Source organism: Mustela putorius, unplaced genomic scaffold, assembly GCF_011764305.1.
Source record: "Mustela putorius furo isolate JIRA1106 unplaced genomic scaffold, ASM1176430v1.1 tig00001114_pilon_pilon_pilon, whole genome shotgun sequence".
NCBI classification, from domain to species: Eukaryota; Metazoa; Chordata; class Mammalia; order Carnivora; family Mustelidae; genus Mustela; species Mustela putorius.
Window position 1 is genome coordinate 320,787 of NW_025421575.1, and position 24,431 is coordinate 345,217.

At 36.8% G+C, this 24,431-nt stretch overlaps 1 protein-coding gene across 5 annotated transcripts in view; it reads left to right on the forward strand.

Moving 5' to 3' along the window:
- The window catches only part of CHIC1 (cysteine rich hydrophobic domain 1), a 65,243-nt gene that overhangs the window by 21,648 nt on the left and 19,164 nt on the right, over window positions 1-24,431 (forward strand). For 4 of the 5 annotated variants that reach the window (XM_045087330.1, XM_013049842.2, XM_045087331.1 and 1 more), the window contains exon 3: window positions 8,099-8,254. The exons of the other annotated variant lie outside the window; for it this stretch is intronic. In XM_045087330.1, coding sequence (XP_044943265.1) covers window positions 8,099-8,254 — 156 coding nt within the window. The remainder of the gene's footprint in view (window positions 1-8,098; window positions 8,255-24,431) is intronic. 5 annotated transcript variants of the gene reach the window in all.

Consider the following 24,431-nt stretch of genomic DNA (forward strand, 5'->3'; position numbering starts at 1 on the left):
AATACATATTTTTATTAGACTCGTAAATAGAACAGAGCCACCCACTTGATTTGGGGTATATTTTGGTCTCTTGGAAGAATTTACCTCCCAAAATTTTAAAGAAAGAAAGACTTGGGGCACCTGGGTGGCTCAGTGGGTTAAGCCGCTGCCTTCAGCTCAGGTCATGATCTCAGGGTCCTGGGATCGAGTCCCGCATCGGGCTCTCTGCTCAGCAGGGAGCCTGCTTCCATCTCTCTCTCTCTCTCTCTCTCTCTGCCTGCCTCTCTGCCTACTTGTGATCTCTCTCTGTCAAATAAATAAATAAAATCTTTAAAAAAAAAAAAAGAAAGAAAGAAAGAAAGACTTTATGTACAAAAATAAGGGTAAACATGATGAAGGGATGGAATTATGAGTGTAAAGATGAAAATTTTTTTTAAAATTCTAAAAAAGGAATTGATAAGATAAATTGGTTGGAAAAAGAAAAAAAAAAGAGGAGGCTCAGGCTGGAGACTAGAACTCTGCTATGTGCTGGATTAGGGTATATTTTGATGTATTGGAAGAAATTGTGTCCCAAAATTATTTATTAAAAGAAAACCTGTATGTATACAAAAAATAAGGTTAAATACAAGGAAGGAATAAAATACCACTATAACAATGAAGGTTTAAAAAGAGTTTTTAGAAAGGTATTGTTAAGACAAACTAGTTATAGAATGCTAAAAGAGGAAAGAGGAAAAGTTCATAAAATAAAATAAGAAAAAAATAAAATTAAAAAATAATTAACTTTGCAAGACTAAAGGGTTATGCAGAAAAGCCATGAATTCTATGCATTGCTTTCCCCTAGCTTTGGAGTTCCGCTGTTCTCCTTGATCAGTGAGTTTGGTCTTGGCTGGATGTTCTTGCTGTTCTTCTGGGGGAGGGGCCTGTTGCAGTGATTTTCAAATGTCTTTGCCCTAGCTGGAATTGCAACGCCCTTGCCAGGGCCCGGGCTAAGTAGTCTGCTCAAGTTTGCTCTCAGAGCTTTTGTTCCCTGAATGCTTTCTGTAGAGCTCTGGAGGATGGGATTGAAAATGACCGATTTCCAATCTCTGGCACAGAGGAGCCAAGTGCTCGGGGCCCCACTCCTCACTGTGCCCTCAGAGATAAGCAGTCAACAACTCCTGTCTCCCTGGTCTCCAGCCTCACTCCGAGCTCATGGGGCATGTGACCAAATGTTTCTATCTCTGGTGCACAGCCCCAAACCCAGCAGATTCCTGCTGCACTGTTCCTTCAGGAGCAGGAAATGAATCTCCCCAGATCTGCCACTTGTGGCATGAGAAGCAGTGGCCCATCTGTGCCTTGGATCATGGTTTAAGAAAACCCCAATCAGAAAGCTCATTCTTTGGCTCTGTCTGTAGTCAGCTTTCCTGCTCCAATACCTGGAAGCTTTGCCAAACTCAGATACCCCTGATCTTTCTATGACCCAGCGGGACCTGAGACCACCCTGTCCCTGTGAGGGCTTCACCTCCACTAGCCTGTGGAACGATGTCCCTCAGTGGAGCAGACTTCTAAAAGTTCTGATTTTGTGCTCCACTGCTCTTCCACTTACCAGGAGCTGGCCCCTCCCCCCCCCACGGTCTATCTTCCTGTCTCTTCGGATTCACTTCTCCACGTGTCCTACCTTTCAGAAATGGTCGATTTTCTGTTCCTAGAATTGCTGTGCTTCTCTTCTATCTCCTGTTGAGTTTGTAGGTGTTCAGAATGGTTTGATACCCATCTAGCTGAACTCCTGTGATCTGATGTCGCTTCAGTCTGCTACTGCTCTGCCATCTTGCCTATCTCCCCTCCGGTTTTTCTTTTTTTTTTTTAAGATTTTATTTATTTATTTGTCAGAGAGAGAGAGGGAGAGAGCACACAAGCAGGCAGAATGGAAGGCAGAAGGTGGAGAGAGAAGCAGGCTCCCTGCCGAGCACAGAGGCCAATGTGGGACTTGATCCCAGGGACCTGGGATCATGACGTGAGCTGAAGGCCGAGGCTTAACCAGCTGAGCCACCCAGGCATCCCACTGCCCTCTGTTTTTTAAAAGGACATCTCTTTTTTTACTCTAAAGAATTGAAGAACTGAAGAACATTGAATTTGTGTTCAAAATGTGGCTGATTGCCCATCACAAGCCATGCCGACCTGTGCACCTCTCTGGAAGCCTTCCATTGTTCCTAGGCTCCATCACTTGCCTACTCAGCCAGATGCCTACAGGTGCCTTTGCACACTGCACTCAATTGCATGCTCCCAGCAGCCCTCATGGGCCATGCCCAACCAGACATCATCAGCTACCGTCACATACCATGCCCAGCCCTGTGCCCTTAGACACCCTGGCCTGAAGCCCCCAGCTGCCACAGTGCTTCAGGGGATCCAGCATAGGACTAATGACCCAGCAGAAATTTTGCTAACACTACCTTCCTCAGTGGGAACTCCTCCCACCCAGAGCTGGCCTACTGGGTCCCACAGAGAGCAAGCATGGCCACAACAGGCAGAAAGTCACTGCAGATGACTGCACTAAAAGGAAAATTGAATCAGATGAAACAGCAGGGCATAAAAACACACATAGGATACTCTACTGAAGATCTAGGTTCTGGTGAACAGGGGACACTGCACTCCAGGGCTCTCCAGGACCTCTTCTTCATAAAATCACTATTCAATAACAAAAGAAACACTGACTTAACCTTAACACAGAGAAAAAGACACAGAGAGGCAAACAAAATGACGAGAGAGAGAAATTGATCCTAAATGAAAGAACAGGACAAGGCCATAGCCAGAGACCTAAGTCAAACAGATGTAAGTAAGATTCCTGATAGAGAATATAAGCAGTGGTCATAAGGATACTCACTGGACTTGAGAAAAAAGTGGAAGACCTGAGTGAGACCCTTAACACAAAGGAAGGAATAACATAGCAAAGATAAAGGTCACAACATAAATGAAATGAGAAACATGTGGGGTGCATCGGTGGCTCAGTTGGTTGAACATTTGCCTTTGGCTAAGGTCATGATCCTGGGGTCCTGGGATCAAGCCCTACATAGGGCTCTGCTGAGTAGGGAGCCTACTTCTCCCTCTCCCTCTACCTCCTGCTATACCTACTTGTGACACCTCTCTCTCTGTCAAATAAATAAAAACTTTTAAAAATAATAATAAAGAAATGAGAAACATGTTTGATGGACTAAACAGAGGATGGAAGAAGCAGAGAAATGAATTAATGACCTAGAAGACAAAGTAATGGAAAGTAATCAAGCTGAACAAGAGGGAGCAAAGAAAGAGAAGATGCAAAATGAGAATAAACAGAGAGAGCTGAGTGACTCCATCAAATGTAATAGCATTCATATTATAGGAATCCCAGAAAAAGAAGAGAGAGAAAGGGGGGGGCAAAAAATTTATTTGAAGAAATAAGAGCTGAAAGTTCCCCTAATCTTGGGACAGAAAGAGATATCTAGATCCAGGAGGCACAGAGAACCCCCCCCCAACAGAATCAACAGAAGCAGACCAACACACAGATATATTGTCATTAAATTAAAATATAGTGATAAAAAATTTTAAAAGCAGCAAGACAAAAGAAGTCATTAAATTACAAGGGAAAACCCATAAGGCTAGCAGGAGATTTTTCAAAAGAAACTTTGCAAACCAGAAATGGGTAACATGATATATTCAAGGTGCTGAATGGGAAGAATCTGCAGCCAAGAATACTCTACCTGGCTAGGCTATCATTCACAATACAAAGAGAGATAAAGTTTTCTAGACAAGCAAACGCTAAAGGAGTTCATGACCATTAAACCAGCTCTGCAAGAAATATTAAAAGGGCCTCTTTGAATAGAGAGACCAAAAGTGACAGTTAAATGCAGGAAACACAAAAGCAGTAAAAATGAATTTTTCTGCAAAAAAGTCAAACTCACAAAGGAAGGATATAAAATACAATAACATACCTAAAAGGTGTAGAGGACAGGAGAAAAGAATATGTTCAAACTTAAATGACCATCAAAAATATGGACTGCTATATGCAGAAGAGGTTATATACAAACCTTATGGTAAGCACATATCAAAAACCACTAATAGATATGTAAAGAATGGAGAGAAAAATCCAAACATGTCATTAAAGAAATAAGCAAAACATGAAAAAAGACAAGAAAGGATCAGAGAAATTCTTCAGAAACAATCACAAAACAAGTAATAAAATGGCAATAAATATGTATCTATTAGTAATTACTTTGAATGTAAATGGACTAAATGCTTCAATCAAAAGACATAGGGTGGCATAATGAATTAAGGAAAAAAACACCCATCTATTTGCTGCCTGCAAGAGGCCCATTTTAGACCTAAGGACCCCTACAGATTGAGAGTGAGAGGATTGAGAAACATTTAACATTCAAATGGATATCAAAAGAAAGCCAGAATAGCAACATTTATATCAGACAAAACAGACTTTAAACCAAAGACTGTAACAAGAAACAAAGGACAATATATAATAATAAAGGGGATAATCCAACATGAAGATATATGAATTATATGCTATATGAATTATATGCTATAAGATATATGAAGATACATGAAGATATGATATTTGTTTAAATGTAAATTATATATGTAAACAGTTAATAACAAACATAAAGGAACTAATTCATAATAACACAGTAATAGTAGGGAACTTTAACACCACACATTGAGTGGACAGATCTCTAAACAGGACATCAATAAGGAAACAATGGCTTTGATGACACACTGGAATAGATGAACTTAACAGATATTCAGAACATTCCCTCCTAGGACAGCAGAATACACATTCTTTTCAAATGCACATTCATGATAAAAACTCTTAACAAAATAAGTTTAGAGGGAATATACCTCGACATAATAAAGGCCACCTATGAAAAACCCGCAGCTAACATCATCCTTAATGGTGAAAAACAGAACAAAACAGGGATGTCATGTCTGCTCTCACCACCTGTATTCGACATAGTACTGTAAGTCCTTGCCACAGCAGTCAGACAGCAAAAAGAAATAAAAGGCATCCAAATCAGCAAGGAAGAAGTAAAAGTTACACTATTTGCAGATGACATGATACTATATATAGAAAATCCTAAAGACCCCACCAAAAAATTGCTAGAACTGATAAACAAATTTAGTAAAGTCACAGGATACAAAATCAATGTACAGAAATCTGCTGCATTTCTATACACTAACAATGAAGTGACAGAGAAATTAAGAAAAACATCCCATTTACAATTTCATCTAAAATAATAAGACACCTAAGAATAAACCTAACCCAAAAGGTGAAAGACCTGTATTCTGAAAACCATAAATCACTGATGAAAGAAATTCAAGACAACACAAAGGAATGGAAAGACATTCCATGCTCATGGATTGGAAAAACAAATATTGTTAAAATGTCTATATTACCCAAAGCAGTCTATAGATTTAATGCAATCTACAACAGCATTTTTCACACAACTACAATCAACAGTCCTAAAATTTGTCTGGAACCACAAAAGACCCAAAATGACCAAAGCAATCTTAAAAAAGGAAAGCAAATCTGGAGGCATCACAATTCCAGACTTCAAGTTATATTTCAAAGTCATAATAACCCAAACAGTATGGTACTACCATAAGAATGATGTGGAGACAAAAGAACACTCATGTACTGTGGGGAATGCAAACTGGTGCAGCCACTATGGAAAACAGTATGGAAGTTCCTCAAAAAAGTTAAAAATAGAACTGCTTTATCATCCAGCAATCACACTACTAGGTATTTACCCAAAGAGTACGAAAACACTAAATCAAAGGGATATATGCACCTCAGTGTTTATAGCAGCATTATTTACAAGAGCCAAGGTATGGAAGCAGTGTAAGTGTCCATGGACTAATGAATGGATAAAGAAAATGTGATATATAGTTACAGATACAGATATAGATATATCCACAAAATGCAATATTATTCAGCCATATAAAGGAATGGAATATTGCCATTTGCAACAACATGGATGGAACTAGAGAGTATATATAATGCTGAGTGAAATAAGTCAGCCAGAGAAAGACAAATACCATAGGATTTCACTTGTATGTGTAATTTTAGATACAAAACAAGTAAAGGGAAAAAATAAGACAAAACAAGAAATAGACTGTTAATTATAGAAAACAATCTGATGGTTATTGGGGGACAAGTGAAGTAGTGATGGGGATTAAGGAGTGCACTTGTCTTGAAGAGCACAGGGTAATGTATGGAACTGTTGAATTACTCTATTATACACTTGAAACTAATATAACACTGTATGTTAACTTACTGGAATGAAAATGAAAAATTGGAAAACAAAATGTAGCTAATTAGCCTTTTGTTTATAATAGAACATGTAGCAAGGCTATGGATTATTAATGGTTACCTGATCAAATGCCTTGCCTTCAGGTGAGACCATGCAAAAGAGAGCTTTGCTTTTCTTTCTCCAAATCTAGTCAAGAGGAAGTGGCTTCCTTTTTCAAAGCATTCTGGTTAGTGAGGTTCTTTTTAAGATATGAGGCCCATTTCCTATAAGATATATGAGACAAAGGTTATTATTTTCATTTTATATAGGAGAAATTAAAACTCAGAATTTGCCTATGATTTTTCATAGCTAATAAGTAAGTAGAATCAAAATCTTCATTTATTGTCTGATATGCTTAGCCTGTTAGCATTTTCTTTTTTTCATTTACAAGGCTTGGTTTTCTGAATTTATTTTCATATTTACCCTAGGAAGTTAGTCATTTAATTGAAATTCTTTTTACTCAGTGATTATCTTAAGTCATATTGCCAGCAGTTTAGTTGGAGTGTATAGATTAGTTTACATACCCATGTAAAAACAGTTTTTTGAGCCTTGCAATTTTACAACTATTGTTGGTTAACATATTAGGAAGAAAATCAAATGTATGGGTTAAGCAATTAACTTTATTGGGTGGCGTGAACAATTCTAATAAAGCTAGTATAATGTTTTAATCATGATGGTGCTGAATTCTTTGGTCATGTATATTTATAACATCTGCATGTTTTTATAGCATTGATTCTAAGATATATCTATTAAAAGACAAAAATGTAATAAATTGAATTCTCTACTACAATTTTTTTTGGAAGAGTTGTAAAACTCCGTATTTTATACACCTAACGTGTTAAAGGGCTTTTATTTTATAGCAGCTTATTTTTTTCTAATATTTTCATAATTTTTGCCTGCCCAGCCAGATGCTAGAATTTTTTCCCATAGATTTTACAGTCTGACAGCTTTCTAAATGAAAGAGAATAATATTTGTGATCCACAAATGTGATTTCACTGAAAGCAAACTATTTTTAGTATGCCTTTGAATTGTATAACCTTCAAGCAGAATTTTCAGTATAAATGTAATTATGCCTGTCATGCTCTTGCCTTTGAACTAACTTTGTCATTGTTTACAGAGAGGCACAAGCAGCCACTTCCAGGAATGGTGGTAGTAATTAAGATATTAAATTTGTATATTTAAAAACCTTTCAAATTTCAAAATTTACAGCAGTTTTTTTAGTACATTTTATGCTGAATATTAAGACACTTTTTTAATGCTGTTACTCCTCGCTGTCTTGTTAGTGTAATTTTTCCCTACAAATGATGGCAAGTATTAAAATTGTGCTGCAAATTTGCCAGGGAGAAAGTTTCAAGAGTTGCCTATTTAAAAATAATCCAGGAATATAACCAGAGTCTAATTTTAATTCCATTTTCTCTGGCAGTATTTAGGTTTTTATTGTTACATTATGCTTCTGGTCTTACTAGCGTGAATAATTGGAGACTATAATATTGCCTGAATAATGAGAATGTTTGGTAGAAAAACTGCTTGACAGGTATTCTTTACCACCAATTTTGCTGTCATTTTAATGCTGGTAATTTCAGAAGATTATTTTTGAACATCAGAATTAAGTTCTGTAAACGTGAAATTATATTGTTTTGCTTTCTAATGTCATCCAAGAGTATGGTAATACAGTAAAGGCATAAATCTATTTAGACATGTAATTCCTTAAAGTGTTTATAAAAGACAAACATTTTCTTCACATTTAAAGATAAATAGTGGAAAGCTTCCCATAAAATGTTAAGTAAAGATTGCACCCTTGTTATAGGTGGCCCCGGAAGAATTTAAGACGAGCATTGGCCGTGTAAATGCATGTTTGAAAAAGGCTCTCCCGGTCAATGTGAAATGGCTACTATGTGGTTGTCTCTGCTGCTGTTGCACACTGGGTTGCAGCCTGTGGCCTGTTATTTGTCTCAACAAAAGAGTGAGTAACCATTTTATTGTATAACCATAGAGCTAACATTTATTGATCCCTTATATGTACCAAGTATGTTACATGATTTTGTAAAATTCTCTTAACAGTGTTACATGATTTTTAAAAATTCTCTTAACAGTGTTAGCCTCATTCTAGAGACAAGTTTAGGGACAGAGAGATGAAGTAATTTGTCCAGCCTTTATCAATACTTTGTTACTTAATATGATTTCCCATCATTTTATTTTTTTTCTCTTTTTTTGACTATTATTTTTTATTAGTTTCAGGGATAGAATTTAGTGATCCACCAGTTGCATATAACACCCAGTGTTCCTTTCATCAAATGCTCTTCTTTCACCCATCACCCAATTATCCCTTCCCTCTCCCCACCTCCCTCCAGCAACCCACAGTTTGTTTCCTAGAGTTCAGAGACTCTCATGGTATGCCTCCCTCTCAGTTTTCATCTTATTTTATTTTTCCTTCCCTTCTATGTTCGTTTTTTTCTTAAGTTCCACATATGAGTAAAATCATATGGTATTTGTCTTTCTCTGACTGACTTATTTCACTTAGCATAATATCCTCTACTTCCATCCATATCATTGCAAATAGCAAGGTTTCATTCTTCTTGATGGCTGAGTGATATTCCATTTTATATATATTCCATTTTATACACACACACACACACACACACACACCCCACCTCTTCTTTATCCACTCATCTGTTGATAGACATCTGGGTTCTTTCCATATTTGAGCTGTTGTGGACATTGCTGCTATAAACATTGAGGTGCAGGTGCCCCTTTGAATTACTTTGTTTGTATCTTTTGGGTAGATATCTAGTAGTGCACATGCTGGTTTATAGGGTAGCTCTATTTTTAACTTTTTGAGGAACCTCCATACTGTTTTCCAGAGTAGCTATAGCAGCTTGCATTCCCAACAACAGTGTAAGAGAGTTCTCCTGTCTCCACATCCTTGCCAATATCTGTTATTTCCTGAGTTGTTAATTTTGGCCATTCTGACTGGTGTATGGTGATATCTCGCTGTCATTTTGATCTATATTTCCCTGATACCAAATGATGTTGAACATCTTCATGTGCTTGTTGGCCATTTGTATGTCTTCCTTGGAGAAATGTCTGTTCATGTCTTATGACCATTTTTTGACTGGATTATTTGTATTTTAGGTGTTGGGTTCGGTAAGTTCTTTATAGATTTTGGATACTAGCCCTTCATCTGATAAGACTTCTGCATGTATATTCTCCCCATTCTTTCCGTTGTCTTTTAGTTTTGTTGACTGTTTCCTTTGCTGTGCAAAGCTTTTTATTTTGATGAGGTCCTAAAAGTTCATTTTTGCTTTTGTTTCCCTTGCCTTTGAAGATGTGTCTAGCAAGAAATTGCTGCAGCCAAGGTCAAAGAGATTTCTGCATCTTTTCTTCTCTAGGATTTTGATGGATTCCACTCTCATATTTAGGTCTTTCATACATTTTGAGTTTATTTATATGTAAGGTGTAAGAAAGTCATCCAGTTTTATTCTACATGTGGCTGTCCAGTTTTTCCAGCACCATTTGTTGAAGAGACTGTCTTTTTTCCATTGGATATTCTTTCTCTCTTTGTCAAAGATTAGTTGATCGTGAAGTTGGAAGGTCCTTTTTGGGAATCTCTATTCTGTTCATTGATCTATGTGTCTGCTTTAGTGCCAGGACCATACTGTCTTGATGATTACTGCTTTGTAATACAGCTTGAAGTCCGGAATTGTGATGGCTCCAGCTTTGGGTTTATTTTTTTTTTAACATTTCTTTGGCTACTCATGGGCTTTTCTGGTTCCATACGAAGTTTAAGATTGTTTTTTCCAGCTCTGTGAAGAAAGCCATGGTATTTTGATAGGGATTTCATTGAATGTGCATTGCTCTGGTGAGCTTAGACATTTTAACACTATCTGTCCTTCCAATCCATAAGCATGGAAAGTTTTCCATTTCTTGTGTCTCCCTCAATTTCTTTCATAAGTGTTCTATAGTTTTCAGAGTACAGATCCTTTACCATTTTGGTTAGGAATACCTATTCCTGGGTATCACGTGGATTTTCGTGCAATTGTAAATGGGATCAATTCCTTGATTTCTCTTTCTTCTGCCTCATTGTTAGTGTATAGAAATGCAATTGACATCTGTGCTTTAATTTTATATCCTGTGACTTTGCCAAATTCCAGTATGAGTGCCAGCAATTTTTGAGTGGAGTCTTTGGGTTTTCCATACACAGGATCATGTCATCTGCTAAGAATGAGAGTTTGACTTCTTTGCTGATTTGGATGCCTTTTATTCCTTTTTCTTTTTGTTGTCTGATTGCTGAGGCCAGGACTTCCAGTACTATCTTGAGCAACAGTGGTGAGAGTGGACATCCCTGTCATGTTCCTGGCCTTATGGGAAAAGCTCTCAGTTTTTCCCCATTGAGGATGATATTAGCCGTGGTTCTTTTTATATAGCTTTGATGATCTTGAGGTATGTTCCTTCTGTCCCTACCCTGCTGAGAGTTTGTATCAAAAAAGGATGCTGTATTTTATCAAATGCTTTTTCTGCATCTGTTGAGAGGATCATATGGTTCTTGCCCTTTCTTTTATTAATGTATCACATTGATTGATTTGTGAATGTTGAAACGACCCTTGCAGCCAGGAATAAATCCCACTTGGTCATGGTGAATAATCCTTTTCAATGTACCGTTGGATCCTATTAGCTAGTGTCCTGGTGAGAATTTTTGCATCCGTGTTCATCAGGGATAATGGTCTGTAATTCTCCTTTTTGGTGGGGTCTTTGTCTGGTTTTGAGTTCTATTAAAGTGAAATATAAATGGAGTACTGGAGTAAATATAAATGTAACTAGGCTACTCAACTCTTTTCACAAAACCCAAACATGTGATTTAAAGTATTTCTAAGCAGGGTACCTGGATGGTTCAGTTGGTTAGGAATATGCCTTTGGCTCAGGTGATGGTCCCAGGGTCCTGGGATTGAGCCCCATGTTGGGCTCCCTGTTTAGTGGGGAGTCTGCTTTTGCCTTTGCCCCTCCCTTCCACTCATGCCCTCTCTCTGGCTCTTTCTCTCTCTCTCTCAAATAAATGAATAGAATCTTCAAAAAAATAAAGTATTTCCAAGCTACAACTATATGGGAGAGTTTCTTCTGCTCTGAAGAAAAGGAAAAGAGAGTAACCTACGTAGCTGGGGGGAAATCCTCCTTAGTTTTGAACATGTTGAAATAACACTATTATAACAAGACATTACTAGTTACATGATGGATTTAAGACTACTATCTTAATCTCATTTTTAAAACTTTTAGTCTTTGTAATGTTTTCATTTCCCAGTGGAAAAGACTGAAGTCACCCTGTACCACACTAATAATTTTTGTTTAAACTTATAAATAATAATTAGCTTACTAAACTGTATTCAAAAATCACAGTACCTTGTATAGCTATAATTAGAAGTACAGTTGTTTGATAAAGGCTAAAAATATTCCCAAGAAGTACTTAACTAATTTTCTGTCCACATCTTTCTTCTGCCCTTCTTTTTTTTTTACATTTTTTATAAACATATATTTTTATCCCAGGGGTACAGTACAGGTCTGTGAATCGCCAGGTTTACACACTTCACAGCACTCACCAAAGCACATACCCTCCCCAATGTCCATAACCCCCCTTCTTCCAACCCCCCTCCCCCCAGGAACCCTCAGTTTGTTTTGTGAGATTAAGAGTCACTTATGGTTTGTCTCCCTCCCAATCCCATCTTGTTTCATTGATTCTTCTCCTACCCACTTAAGCCCCCATGTTGCATCACCACTTCCTCATATCAGGGAGATCATATGATAGTTGTCTTTCTCTGCTTGACTTATTTCCAAAATCTATAAAGAACTTTGCAAACTCAACACCCAAAGAACAAATAATCCAATCAAGAAATGGGCAGAGGACATGAACAGACATTTCTGCAAAGAAGACATCCAGATGGCCAACAGACACATGAAAAGGTGCTCCATATCACTCGGCATCAGGGAAATACAATCTTCTTCCCTTCTTAATGTGTACTTCAAAAAGAAAAATAATGAAACACTGTGATCTGTATGACTTTTCTAATGAAAAAGTTGAACATTTTTTTATTCCCTTGGTAATTAGTTTATATTATATATAAATAAAAGTTTATTATTTGTCAAAGCATGTACAGTATTTTCAGATGACTTTCTATAAGTTAAAAAAATTGGAAGCATAAATTTCTTTCTCTAGTTGTCATATTTTTTAACAATTAGAAATCAGTAATTCCAAATAGGAATCAGTAATTCCTATCCATTCCCATTATTTTTAAAGCCTCAGTGTGCATGAATTATGATTTAGATTTTCAATCATACAAATACAGCCAATTTTAGCTACTTAAGAACAGAATTGTAGGTTTTAGTATTATCCAGGATCTATCATTTTTACTGATGACCTGTTTACTCTTTGTCTACTTGTCGAAACTTTCCCCACATAGCCTAAAATATAGAGAAGCAATTTTTTCAATTATGTGACATTACTATGCAAACTTCTAATAGAATATTCGGTGGAAAATGATATTAATACTGATGCTGTCATTTCACCCTCACCCCCATTACTTTGGTTAATTAATTATTCACATTGAAGTTAAGATATCAAGGTGCCTGGGTGGCTCAATCAGCTAAGCATCTGCCTTTGGCACAGGTCATTATCTCAGGGTCCTGGGATCAAGCCCCGCATCAGGCTTTCTGCTCAGTGGCAAGTCTGCTTCTCCCTTTCCCTCTGTGATCTCTCTTGCTTTCACTCTCTTTCAAATAAATAAATAAAATATTTAAATAAATAAGTAAATTTTTAAAAAATGAAGTTGAGGTATCAGTGTACAGATCTTCCTGGACTTATGATGGGATTACATACGGATAAATCCATCATAAATGAAAATATGAGTTGAGGGGCTCCTGCATGGCTCAGTTCATTAAGCTCTGCCTTTGGCTCAGGTCATGATCTTAGGGTCCTGGGACCAAGCCCCCTGTCTGTCTCAGCAGGGAATCTGCTGCTGCCTCTCTCTCTCTGCCCCTCTCCCTCTTGTGCATATATACATGCGTGCACTGTCTCTTTCAAATAAAACCTTTTTTTATTATGTTATATTAATCACCATACAGTACATAATTAATTTTTGAGGTAGTGTTCTATGATTCATTGTTTGCATATGACACCCAGTGCTCTAAGCTGTATGTTCCCTCCTTAATACCCATCACCAGGCTAACCCATCAGCCCACTCCCCTCCTCTCCAAAACCCTTGCTTTATTCCCCAGAGTCCATAGTCTTTTATGGTTCGTCTCCCCCTCTCATATCTACCCCTTCATTTTTCCCTTCCTTCTCCTAATGTGCTCCACGCTATTCCTTATGTTCTACAAATAAGTGAAACCATATGATAATTGACTTTCTCTGCTTGACTTATTTTACTTAGCATAATCTCCTCCAATTCCATCCATGTTGATGCAAGAGTTGGGTATTCATCCTTTCTAATAGTTGAGTAATTATTCCATTGTATATATGGACCACATCTTCTTTACCCATTTGTCTGTTCAAGAACATCTCAGCTCTTTCCAGTTTGGATATTGTGGATGTTGCTGCTATGAACATTGGGTACATGTGGTCCTTCTTTTCACTACATCTGTATCTTTGGGGTAAATACCCAGTAGTGCAATTGCTAAGTTATAGAGTTAGCTTTATTTTTAACTTTATGAGGAACCTTCATACTGTTCTCCAAAGTGGTTGTACCACCTTGCATTTGTTGTTTCTTACCTTGTCAATTTTTCCCATTCTAACTGGTATAAGGTGGTATCTCAGTGTGGTTTTGATTTGGATTTCCCTGATGGCTAATGATGATGAACATTTTTGTATGTGTCTGTTAGCCATTTATATGTCTTCTTTGGAGAAGTGTCTGTTCATATCTTCTGCCCATTTTTTGACTTGATTATTTGGTCTTTTTTGGTGTTGAGTTTGAGAAGTTCTTTATAGATCTTGGATATCAGCTCTTTATCTACACTGTCACTTGCAAATATCTTCTCCCATTCCATGGGTTGCCTCTTTGTTTTGTTGACTGTTTCCTTTGCTATATAGAATATTTTTATCTTAATGAAGTCCAAAAAGATCATTTTCGCTTTTGTTTCCCTTTCCTTTAGAGATATATCTTGAAAGAACTTGCTGTGGTAAATGTTGAAGAGGTTACTGCCTATGTTCTCCTCAGGGACTTTGATGGATTCCTGTCTCACGTTGAGGTTTTTCATCCATTTAGAGTTTATCTTTGTGTATGGTGTAAGAGAATGGTTGAGTTTCATTCTTCTGTATATAGTATTCCAATTTTCCCAGCACCATTTATTGAAGAGACTGTCTTTTTTTTCCACTGGATATTTTTTCCTGCTTTGTCAAAGATTATTTGACCATAGAGTTGAGGGTCCATATCTGGGCTCTCTATTCTGTTCCATTGGTCTATGTGTCTGTTTTTGTGCCAGTACCAGGCTGTGCTGTCTTGGTGGTTGTATCTTTGTAGTATAGCTTGAAGTCAGGCACCGTGATTCCCCCAGCTTTTTCTTTTTCAACATTTCCTTGGCCATTCGGGGTCTTTTCTGGTTCCATCCCTTTTAGGATTTTTTATTTCAGTACTTTGAAAAACACTAATGATGTTTTGATTGGGGTGGTGTTGAAAGTATAGATTGCTCTGGGCAGTGTAGACTTTTTAATAATGTTTATTCTTCCAATCCATGAGCATGGAATGTTTTTCCATCTTTTTGTGTCTTCCTCACTTTCTTTTGTAGGTGTTCTGTAGTTTCTAGAGTATAGATCCTTCACCTCTTTGGTTAGGTTTATTCCAAGGTATCTTACAGTTTTTGTTGCTCATAAATGGAATTGATTCCCTAATTTTTCTTTCTGCAGTTACATTGTTAGTGTATAGGAAAGCAACTGATTTCTGTGCATTGATTTTGTATCCTGCCACATTACTGAATTGCTCTATGAGTTTTAAAAAAATAAAAGAAAATATCAATAGTTGAAAATGCATTTAATACATGTAACCTACCAAACATGATAGATTAACCTAGACTACCTTTTAATGTGTTCGCAGCACTTACATTAGCCTGTAGCTGGGCAAAATCTAACACAAAGCATATTTTATAATAAATTATTAAATAGCTCATGTAATTTATTGGATACCGTACTGAAAGTGAAAAACAGAATGATTGCACAGGTACAGAATGGCTTTAAGTGTATCAGTTGTTTACCCCCATGACGGCGTAGGTGACTGGGAGCTGTGGTTTGTTGCCACCGTTCAGCATCACAAGAGAGTATTATACTGCGTATTACTAGTCCAGGAAAAGATCATAAGCATTGTAAGTACAGTTTCTACTGAATGCATATAACTTTCACACCATCAGGAAGTTGAAAAAATCATAAATAGAATGATTATTAATCAGGGACCATCTGTATTCTTAGATCACTAAAATGCCAATTTAAACATATTTATTTAGGGGCACCTGGTGGCTCAGGCAGTTAAGCATCTCTCTTTGGCTTGGGTCATGATCTCAGAGTCCTGGGATCAAGCCCTACATCAGGCTCCCTCCTTAGTGGGGAGCCTGCTTTTCCTTCTCCCTCTGCCTGCCACTCCCCCTGCTTGTGCTCTCTGTGTTTCTCTCTGTCAAATATATAAACTCTTCAAAAAATAATAAAATAGAAAGATTTTTAAATACATATTTTCAAATTGTCATCTTCTGGGCCACATCTAGACCATTCTGTTTTTTTAAACATTTGAATGAATTGCCAACACTTAAAATTGGAGTATTTAAAATAAAATTTGAGATAGCCAGCCTCTCTTAAAATCTTTCAGCAATTGGCCCTAGCTGAGTGGTGGCTTCTTCCTTTAAATAGGATATGAGGTCTCTGGTTCACCACAGTACCACCCAGCATTTACGTTATCTGCCTTGCTCTGTACACTTTATAGTTATGGCCCTTGGTTTTGTACATGCTATGTTGTTAACACACTAGACAAAACACTAAGCACATGTTGGTAACCTTGTGTAAGATACTGCCCTTTCTGGAGCTTCAATTTTCCTCACTGATAGAATCAGGCTACTACTACTTACTTTTTAAAAAGATTTTATTTATTTGACAGAGAAAGAGAGCCAGAGAGCACAAGAAAGGGGAATGGCAGAAGAAGAGGGAGAAGCAGGCTCCCAGCTAAGCAGGGAGCCTGATGAGGGGCTCAATCTCAGCCCTCTGGGATCAGGACCTGAGCCAAAGGCAGACACTTAACCAACTGAGCCACCCATGTGTCTCAGAACTACTTATTTTTTTTAGTACTACTTACTTTTAAGGTAGTGTGATGATAAAGAAATTTAAGGTGCCTCACTGCCTTTTAGTCCACATGTAGAAATTTTTAAAAATAAAAATAATTTAAGAACTTTTATGCCATCACTGCTGCTTCATAATCTGTAAACTAAGTTGTATAAACTCTAATAGTTTAATTGGAAAGATGATTAGCATTCATATAGCCCAAATCCCTTATTTTACAGGTGTGGAAACAGATTCAGAGAGATAAAGTGAGTTTCCCAGTGTCACATAGTAAATGACACATGCAGAAAAATATTTTTTTCTGTTTTGTTTGGTTTCTGTCTCTTGTAACACTGTATTCTCTTGACTACATCATGTTGCCTAGGTCGTATTTCCTATTGCTGGGACAAGAAACATTAGGATAAGTGGTATGATATACAGCTCAATGAGTTTTAATTCTCTAGCAGACAAATATTTCTTAAAGGACAAAATAGTAAATACTTAAGGCTTTGTGAGCCAGAGGTCTCTGTTGCAACTATGTAGCTCTGTGGTTTTAGTATGAAAGCAGCCATAAGCAATATGCAAATGAGTGAGCATTGCTGTGTTACAGTAAAACTTCAGGCAGCATGACAGATTTTGCCTGAGAGCTACCATTTGCCACCCTACTCTAGCCAACTCTAGGTATCTAGCTTTATGAAAGTCATATTTGTGTTACCCACAAAATAAAATAGAAATAATGTGGCTACACTGCCCTATATCACAAGGTTGCTGTGTAAACTGATTGTAAAATGTTTCCAAGAAAAGAACTTCTTTGTAAACTGCCTTATGAACAGTTTTTAGCCAGTATACTTCATGAATATGTTTTGTAACAAATTAGGTGAAAGAAAAGAAATAAAAATTAGGGTACTCTGAGCAATTTCTAGTTGCTCTTGGTTCTACTAGAATTCCATGGCTACATGATACATGAAATGAAAGTTTTCATTTACCCATTCTTACATTTACCACTGAAACAACTGTGATATTATAAGTCAACTTTCAGGCCTATTCATGCCACCATTTTAAAATAACTTTTACCCTTTTTTGCTATATTTGCTAAATTGATAGGGGTGTTCAGAGGAAAGGGACTGTTCTCTCAGTCTTGCAGCATGAATATGATGTTTTTCTTCTCTTATGATTTCTAGTTTTATACTTTGTAAGACTTAACTCTTTTTAAATTTATTGAGACTTGGTTAGTGGCATAACATACGGCCTATCCTGGAGAATACTCCATGTACACTTGAGAAGAATTTGTATTATATTGTTGTGGGACAGAGTGTTCCATATATGTTTTAGGTATAGTTGGTTGACAGTGTTGTCCAAGCCCTATATTTATTTATTGATCTTCTTCGTAGTTGTTCTACTCATTATTGAAAGTGGGGTAATGAAGACTCTATTATTGTAGAACTATTTCTCTCTTCAGTTTGGTCAGTTTTTGCTTCACACATTTTGTAGGTGTGTGTTTAGTTATGTTTGTTTTTATAATTGTAATTTCTTATTGATTGGTTTATGTTTTTATGAAGTATGCTGGTATGGAATTAATGTTTGTTTCCTCCCAAAATTTATATGTTGAAGCTCTCCCCACTAATTGGATAATATTTCAGGTGGATAGTATTTTGGTCTTTGAGAGGTAAGTAGGTGTAGATGGAGTCATGAGGGTGGGGTCCTCATGATGGAATTAGTGCCTTTGTAAGAAAAGACCAGAGCTTGCTTTTTCTCTACCATGTGAGGTCACAGCAATAAGGAAGCTAATAAGGAAGCTATCTGCCAGCCAGGGGCCAAGGAAGCCAAGGAAGAGAGCTCTCACCTGAACTCAACAAACCATCTCATCTAAGATTTCCCATCTGTTGGAACTATGAGAAATAGATTTCTGGGGGCGCCTGGGTGTCTCAGTGGTTTGGGCTGCTGCCTTCGGCTCGGGTCATGATCTCAGGGTCCTGGGATCGAGCCCCGCATCGGGCTCCCTGCTCCGCAGGAAGCCTGCTTCTCTCTCTCTCTCTCTCTCTCTCTCTCTCTCTCTGCCTGCCTCTCTGCCTACTTGTGATCTCTGTCTGTCAAATAAATAAATAAAATCTTTAAAAAAAAAAAAAGAAAAGAAATAAGATTTCTGCTATTTAAGTCACTGAGTCTATTCTATTTGTTATAACAACCTGAGCATATTAAGACTTATACAGTGTCCATCTTTTTCAATTGTAACATTTTCTTTACTTAAAATAATTTTGTCTCATATTATTATAGCCATCTCAGCTCTTGTTGTTGTTGTTGTTGTTATTTACATAGAGTAGCTTTTTCCATCCTCTCACTTTGGAACTATTTCTGGATTCTTATGTAGACAGGATATAGATGGATTAGGTTTATGTTTTATTGTTTTTTAAGTAGGCTCCACACCCAGCATGGAGCCCAGTGTAGGGCTTAAACTCAGGACCCTGAGACCAAGACCTGAGCTAAAAATCCAGAGTTGGATGCTTAACCACTTTAGCCACCCAGGCACCCCAGATGGATTATGTTTTTTAAATTAATTCTGCAAATCTCTGCCTTTGAATTGAGAGTTTGCTACATACATTTAAAGTGATTAATGGTAATGTATTAGTTTGCCAGCACTACCTTAATAAAGTACCCCAGACGTGGTGGTTTAGACAATAAATTTATTTTCTCACAGTTCTGGAGACTTTAAGTCTGAGATCAAGTTTATTTTTTCTCTGAAGTTTCTCTCCTTGACTTGTAGGTGGCCGTTTTCTCTCTGAGTCTTTACCTGGTCTTCCTTCTAAACATGTCTGTATCCTTATCAGAAGTGATTAGTCATATTGGCTTACAGCTCACCCTGATTATCTCATTTTCACTTAATTACCTCTTTAAAAACCTTATATTCAAATATGGTCACATTCGGAGGTATGGGCAGTTATGACTTCAATATATGAACTGGGGGAAAGTAATTCAATCTATAACAGATAAGGAAGGACTTCTGCCATTTTGCTATTTGTTTTCCATATGTCATATATTTTTTAACTCAAATACTCCATTACTTCCTTATTTTACATTTAGCTGATTTTGTAATGTACCGTATACCTTCTCATGTCCTTTTTTTGAATATATTTCTTAGTTATTTATTTTCTTAGTTGTTTCTTGGGGATTATAATTAACATCTTTTTTTGGTTTTTGTTGTTTTTTAATTTAATTTTATTTTTTTCAATGTTCAAGATTCATTGTCTATGCACCACACCCTGTGCTCCATGCAATAGGTGCCCTCCTTAACACGCACCTTTAAACACACTAGTTTAAATTAATATCACCTTAGTTTTGATAATACACAAACTCTGCTCCTGTACATATGCATACCTCCTCCCATTATATGTTATCACAATTATATCTTTATATATTTATATCTATTAACATAGATTTATCATTTTACTTTATGCATTTTTAAATCACATAGGTAGAAAAGAGGAGTTCTAAAACAAAAACAGAATAATACTGCCTTTTATTTATTGAGTTACTTTTACTGGCATTATGTCCTCCTATGACTTATTTTCTAATGTTCTTTTATTTCAGGCTGAAGGACTCTCTTTAACATTTCTTACAGATAATTCTCATAGGAATGAACTCCCTCAGTGCTTATTCATTTGGGAATGTCTTAATTTCTCCCTTTTTTTGAAGGATAGTTTTGCCATATCTAGAATTCTCGGATAACAGTCTTTCTTTTAACGCTCAAAATACGCCATTCCACTGCTTCTGAACCTCATGGTTTCTGATGTGAAAACAACAGTTAATCTTAGTGAGGACCCCTTGAATATAACAGTCACTCTTCCTTTGCTGCTTTCAAGATTTCTCTCCTTGTTTTTGGCTTTCAAGTTTGATTATAGTTTCTCTCAGGATGTATCTCTTTGAGTTTATCATAGTCGGAATTCTTTGAGCTTAGAATTTTCCTTTTTCTTTCTTTAAAAAAAGATATTTATTTATTTATTTACTTACTTACTTACTTATGAGAGAGGTGGAGAGAGCATGAGCAGGAGGAGGGGCAGAGGAAGAAGGACAAGCAGATTCTGAGCTGAGCCTAGAGCCTGACAACGGGGCTCAGTCCCAGGACCTTGCAATCATGACCTGAGCCAGAAATCAGATGCTTAACCTACTGAGCCACCCAGGTGCCCCAGAATTTTCTTTTTTCTATATGTGGACTCAATATCTTGTGTCCCTTGATTTCAGCCTGAAGAGTTTCCCATAGTATTTTTTGTACAGTAGGTCTGCAGGCAACAGATGCTGTCAGTTTTTATCTATGAATGTCCTCATTTTGTCTCTACTCTTTGATATATAAAATTAATTAACATCCTATTTTTTATCAATTTTAGGTTTATGGGGAAAAATGAGAAAAAGGTATCATTTCCATATATCCTCCTCACCCAACTCCCAATTTCCTCTATTATTAACATCTTGTACTGTTGAAGTACAACTGTTAAAACTGATGAGGCCAATATTGACACATCATTATTAACTAAAGTCCTTGATTTACATCAGAATTCACTCTTTATGTTGTACATTCTATGGATTTTGATGTGTATAATGACATGTATTCATTATTACAGTATTATGGAATAATAATTTCACCCCTTGAAAAATCCAGCATGCTACACCTCTTCATTTCTCCCTCCCACCCCAAAATTCCAAGCAGTCACTGAACTTTTAACTGTCTCCATAATTTTGCCTTTTCCAGAATATCATAGTTTAAATCATACAAGATATAGTCTCTTCAGATTGGCTTCTTTCAATTACCATATGCATTTAAGGTTTCTTCATGTCTTTTTGTGGCTTGATAGGTCCTTTATTTTTGCTGAATAATATTCTTTTTGAAAGGTTTATTTATTTGTTTGGGAGAGAGAAGGCGGCATGAGTGTGGGGAGGGGCAGAGAGAGAGAGAATCCTCAAGCAAACTCCTTGCTGAGTGCAGAGCCCAACACAGGGTTTGATCCCAGGACCCTGAGATCATGACCTGAGTCAAGTTGGCCACTTAACTAACTGAGCCACCCAGGTGCCCCTACTGAATAATAGTCTCCTACTGAATAATAGTCTGTTGTTTGGATGTACTACAGTTGTTTACCCACCCACCTAATGAAGGATGTCGTCTTTGCATTCAAGATTTGGCAGTTATGTATTAGGCTGCTACAAATATTCAGCAAATTTCAAGTAATTTGGGTAAGAAAACAAGGAGTATAATTTCTGTATCATATGGTAAGATTATATTTAGTTTTGTAAGAAACTGCCAAGTCCTCTTCCAAAGTGGCTATATTATTTTATATTCCCACTAACAATACATAAGACTTTATCTTGCGAGATGCCTGGGTGGTTCAGTCAGTTAAGTGCCTGCCTTTGGCTCAGGTCATGATCCTGGAGTCTCCAGATGGAGCCTCATGTCCAGCTTCCCTGCTCAGCAGGGAGTTTGATTCTCTCTCTGCCCTTCACCCTGCTTGTGCAGGCGCGCTCTCTCTCTCTCTCTCTCATTCTCTCCCTCCCTCTCACCCTCACTCTCTGTCTCTCAAATAAATAAGTACAATATTTTTTTTAAGATTTTATTTATTTATTTGACAGAGAGAAATCACAAGTAGATGGAGAGGCAGGCAGAGAGAGAGAGAGGGAAGCAGGCTCCCTGCCGAGCAGAGAGCCCGATGCGGGACTCGATCCCAGGACCCTGAGATCATGACCTGAGCCGAAGGCAGTGGCTTAACCCACTGAGCCACCCAGGCGCCCCAATAAGTACAATCTTTAAAAAAAAAAAAAAAGACTTTCTGTTGCTCCATGTACTTGTCAACATTTGGTGTTGACAGCATTTTGGATTTTGAACCTTCTAAGATGTGCATAGTGGTATCTCACTGTTTTTTTAATTTGCAATTCCCTAAAGTTATATGATATTGAGCATCTTTCTATGTACTGATTTGTCATCTATATATCTTTGAGATTTTTCTGCTCAGACATATCTTAATTGGGTTTCTGGTTTATTATTGTGAAATTTTAAACACTTTTTATATATTTTGGATGCAAGTCTTCTATCAGGTATTTGTGTTCAAAATATTTTCTTCCAGCCTTTGTCTTGTCTTTTCATTATTTTAACAGCATCTCTTACAGAATAGAGTTTTTAATTTTGATAAAGTCCAGCTTATCAATTTTTTTCTTTTATTCCTCATGCTTTGGGTTCTATCTGTGAATTCATTGCCAAACCAAAAGTCACTTATTGTGGTATATACATTCTTGTATTTGTTTGCTAATGTCTTATTCAGGATTTTTACATCTATATTCATGAGAAATATTGATCTGTACTTTTCCTTTCATATAATATCTTTGTCTAGTTTTGGCACTCAGGTAGTACTGGCCTTCTAAAATGAGTTAAGAAGTATTCCCTCTGCTTCTGTTTGTGGAAGAGATTGTAAAGAATTGGTAAAATTTCTCCCTTATATATTTAGTAGAATTCACTCATGAATCCACCTGGCCATGGGAGTTTCTATTTGGGAAGGTTATTAATTGTTGATTCAGTTTCTTTAATAAATATAGGCCTATTCAAATTGTTTCTCCTTGTGTGAGTTTTAGTAGATTGTATCTTTCCAGTAATTGGTCCATTTCATTTTGCTTAACAAATTCATGGGCATGGGGTTGTTAATAATATTCCTTTATTACCCTTTTAATATTCATGGCATCATTAATGATAACCCATTTTATTTCTGATATTAGTAACTTTTGTCTTTTTTCCCTTACTCAACATGGCTAAAAATTGACTCTTTTTACTAGTCTTTCAAAGACTCAGTTTTTAATTTTGTTGATTTTCCCTATTGAAATCCTATTATAATTTCACTGATTCCTGCTCTAATTTGTGTTACCTCTTTCTTTTTAGTTTGGATTTAATTTGTTCTTTTTCTAAAGTGCAAACTTACATGATTGATTTTAGGTCTTCTTTTCTACTCTATACATTTGATGCTGCAAATTTCTAAGCACAGCTTTCACTGAATCCCACAAATTTCAATTAGTTGTGTTTTCATTTTTATTTAGTTTTATATATTTTTAAGTTTCTCCTGAGATCCTTCTTGACTGTATTATTTAGAAATATGCTGTTTAGCCACTCTGGAAAACTGTATGGTGATTCCTCAAGAAGTTAAAAATAGAGCTACCCTATGACCTAGCAATTGCACCACTAGGTATTTACCCCAAAGATACAAATGCAATGCTCCAAAGGGACACATGGACCCCAATGTTTATAACAGCAGTGTCCACGATAGCCAAGCTGTGGAGGGAGCCAGATGTCCATTGGCATCTAGATGAATGGAAAAAGATATGGTATAGATATACAATGGAATATTACTCCGCCATCAAAAAGGTTGAAATCTTAACATTTATATCAATGTGGATGGAACTGGAGGCTATCATCTGAGTGAAATAAGTTAATCAGAGAAAGACAATTATCATGTGCTTCCACTCATATGTGGAATTTAAGGAATAGTGCAAAAGATCATAGGGGAAAGTCAGGAAAACTGAATGGGAAGAAATCAGAGAGGGAAACAAACCATGAGAGACTCTTAACTATAGGAAACAAACCAAAGGTTGCTGTGGGGGGAGATGGGGGAAGGATAGGGTAACTGGGTGATAGGCATTAAGGATGGCATGTGATGTGATGAGCACTAGGTGTTAAATGCAACTGATATATTACTGAACTCTATATCTGAAACTAATGATGTACTTTATGTTGGCTAATTGAATTTAAATTTTTTTAAATGTTTCTAGCCAAAGAGATTGTTATTGAAATGGCCATTTGGTGCTCATAGGTGGTTTTTTTTTTTTTTAAGATTTTATTTACTTA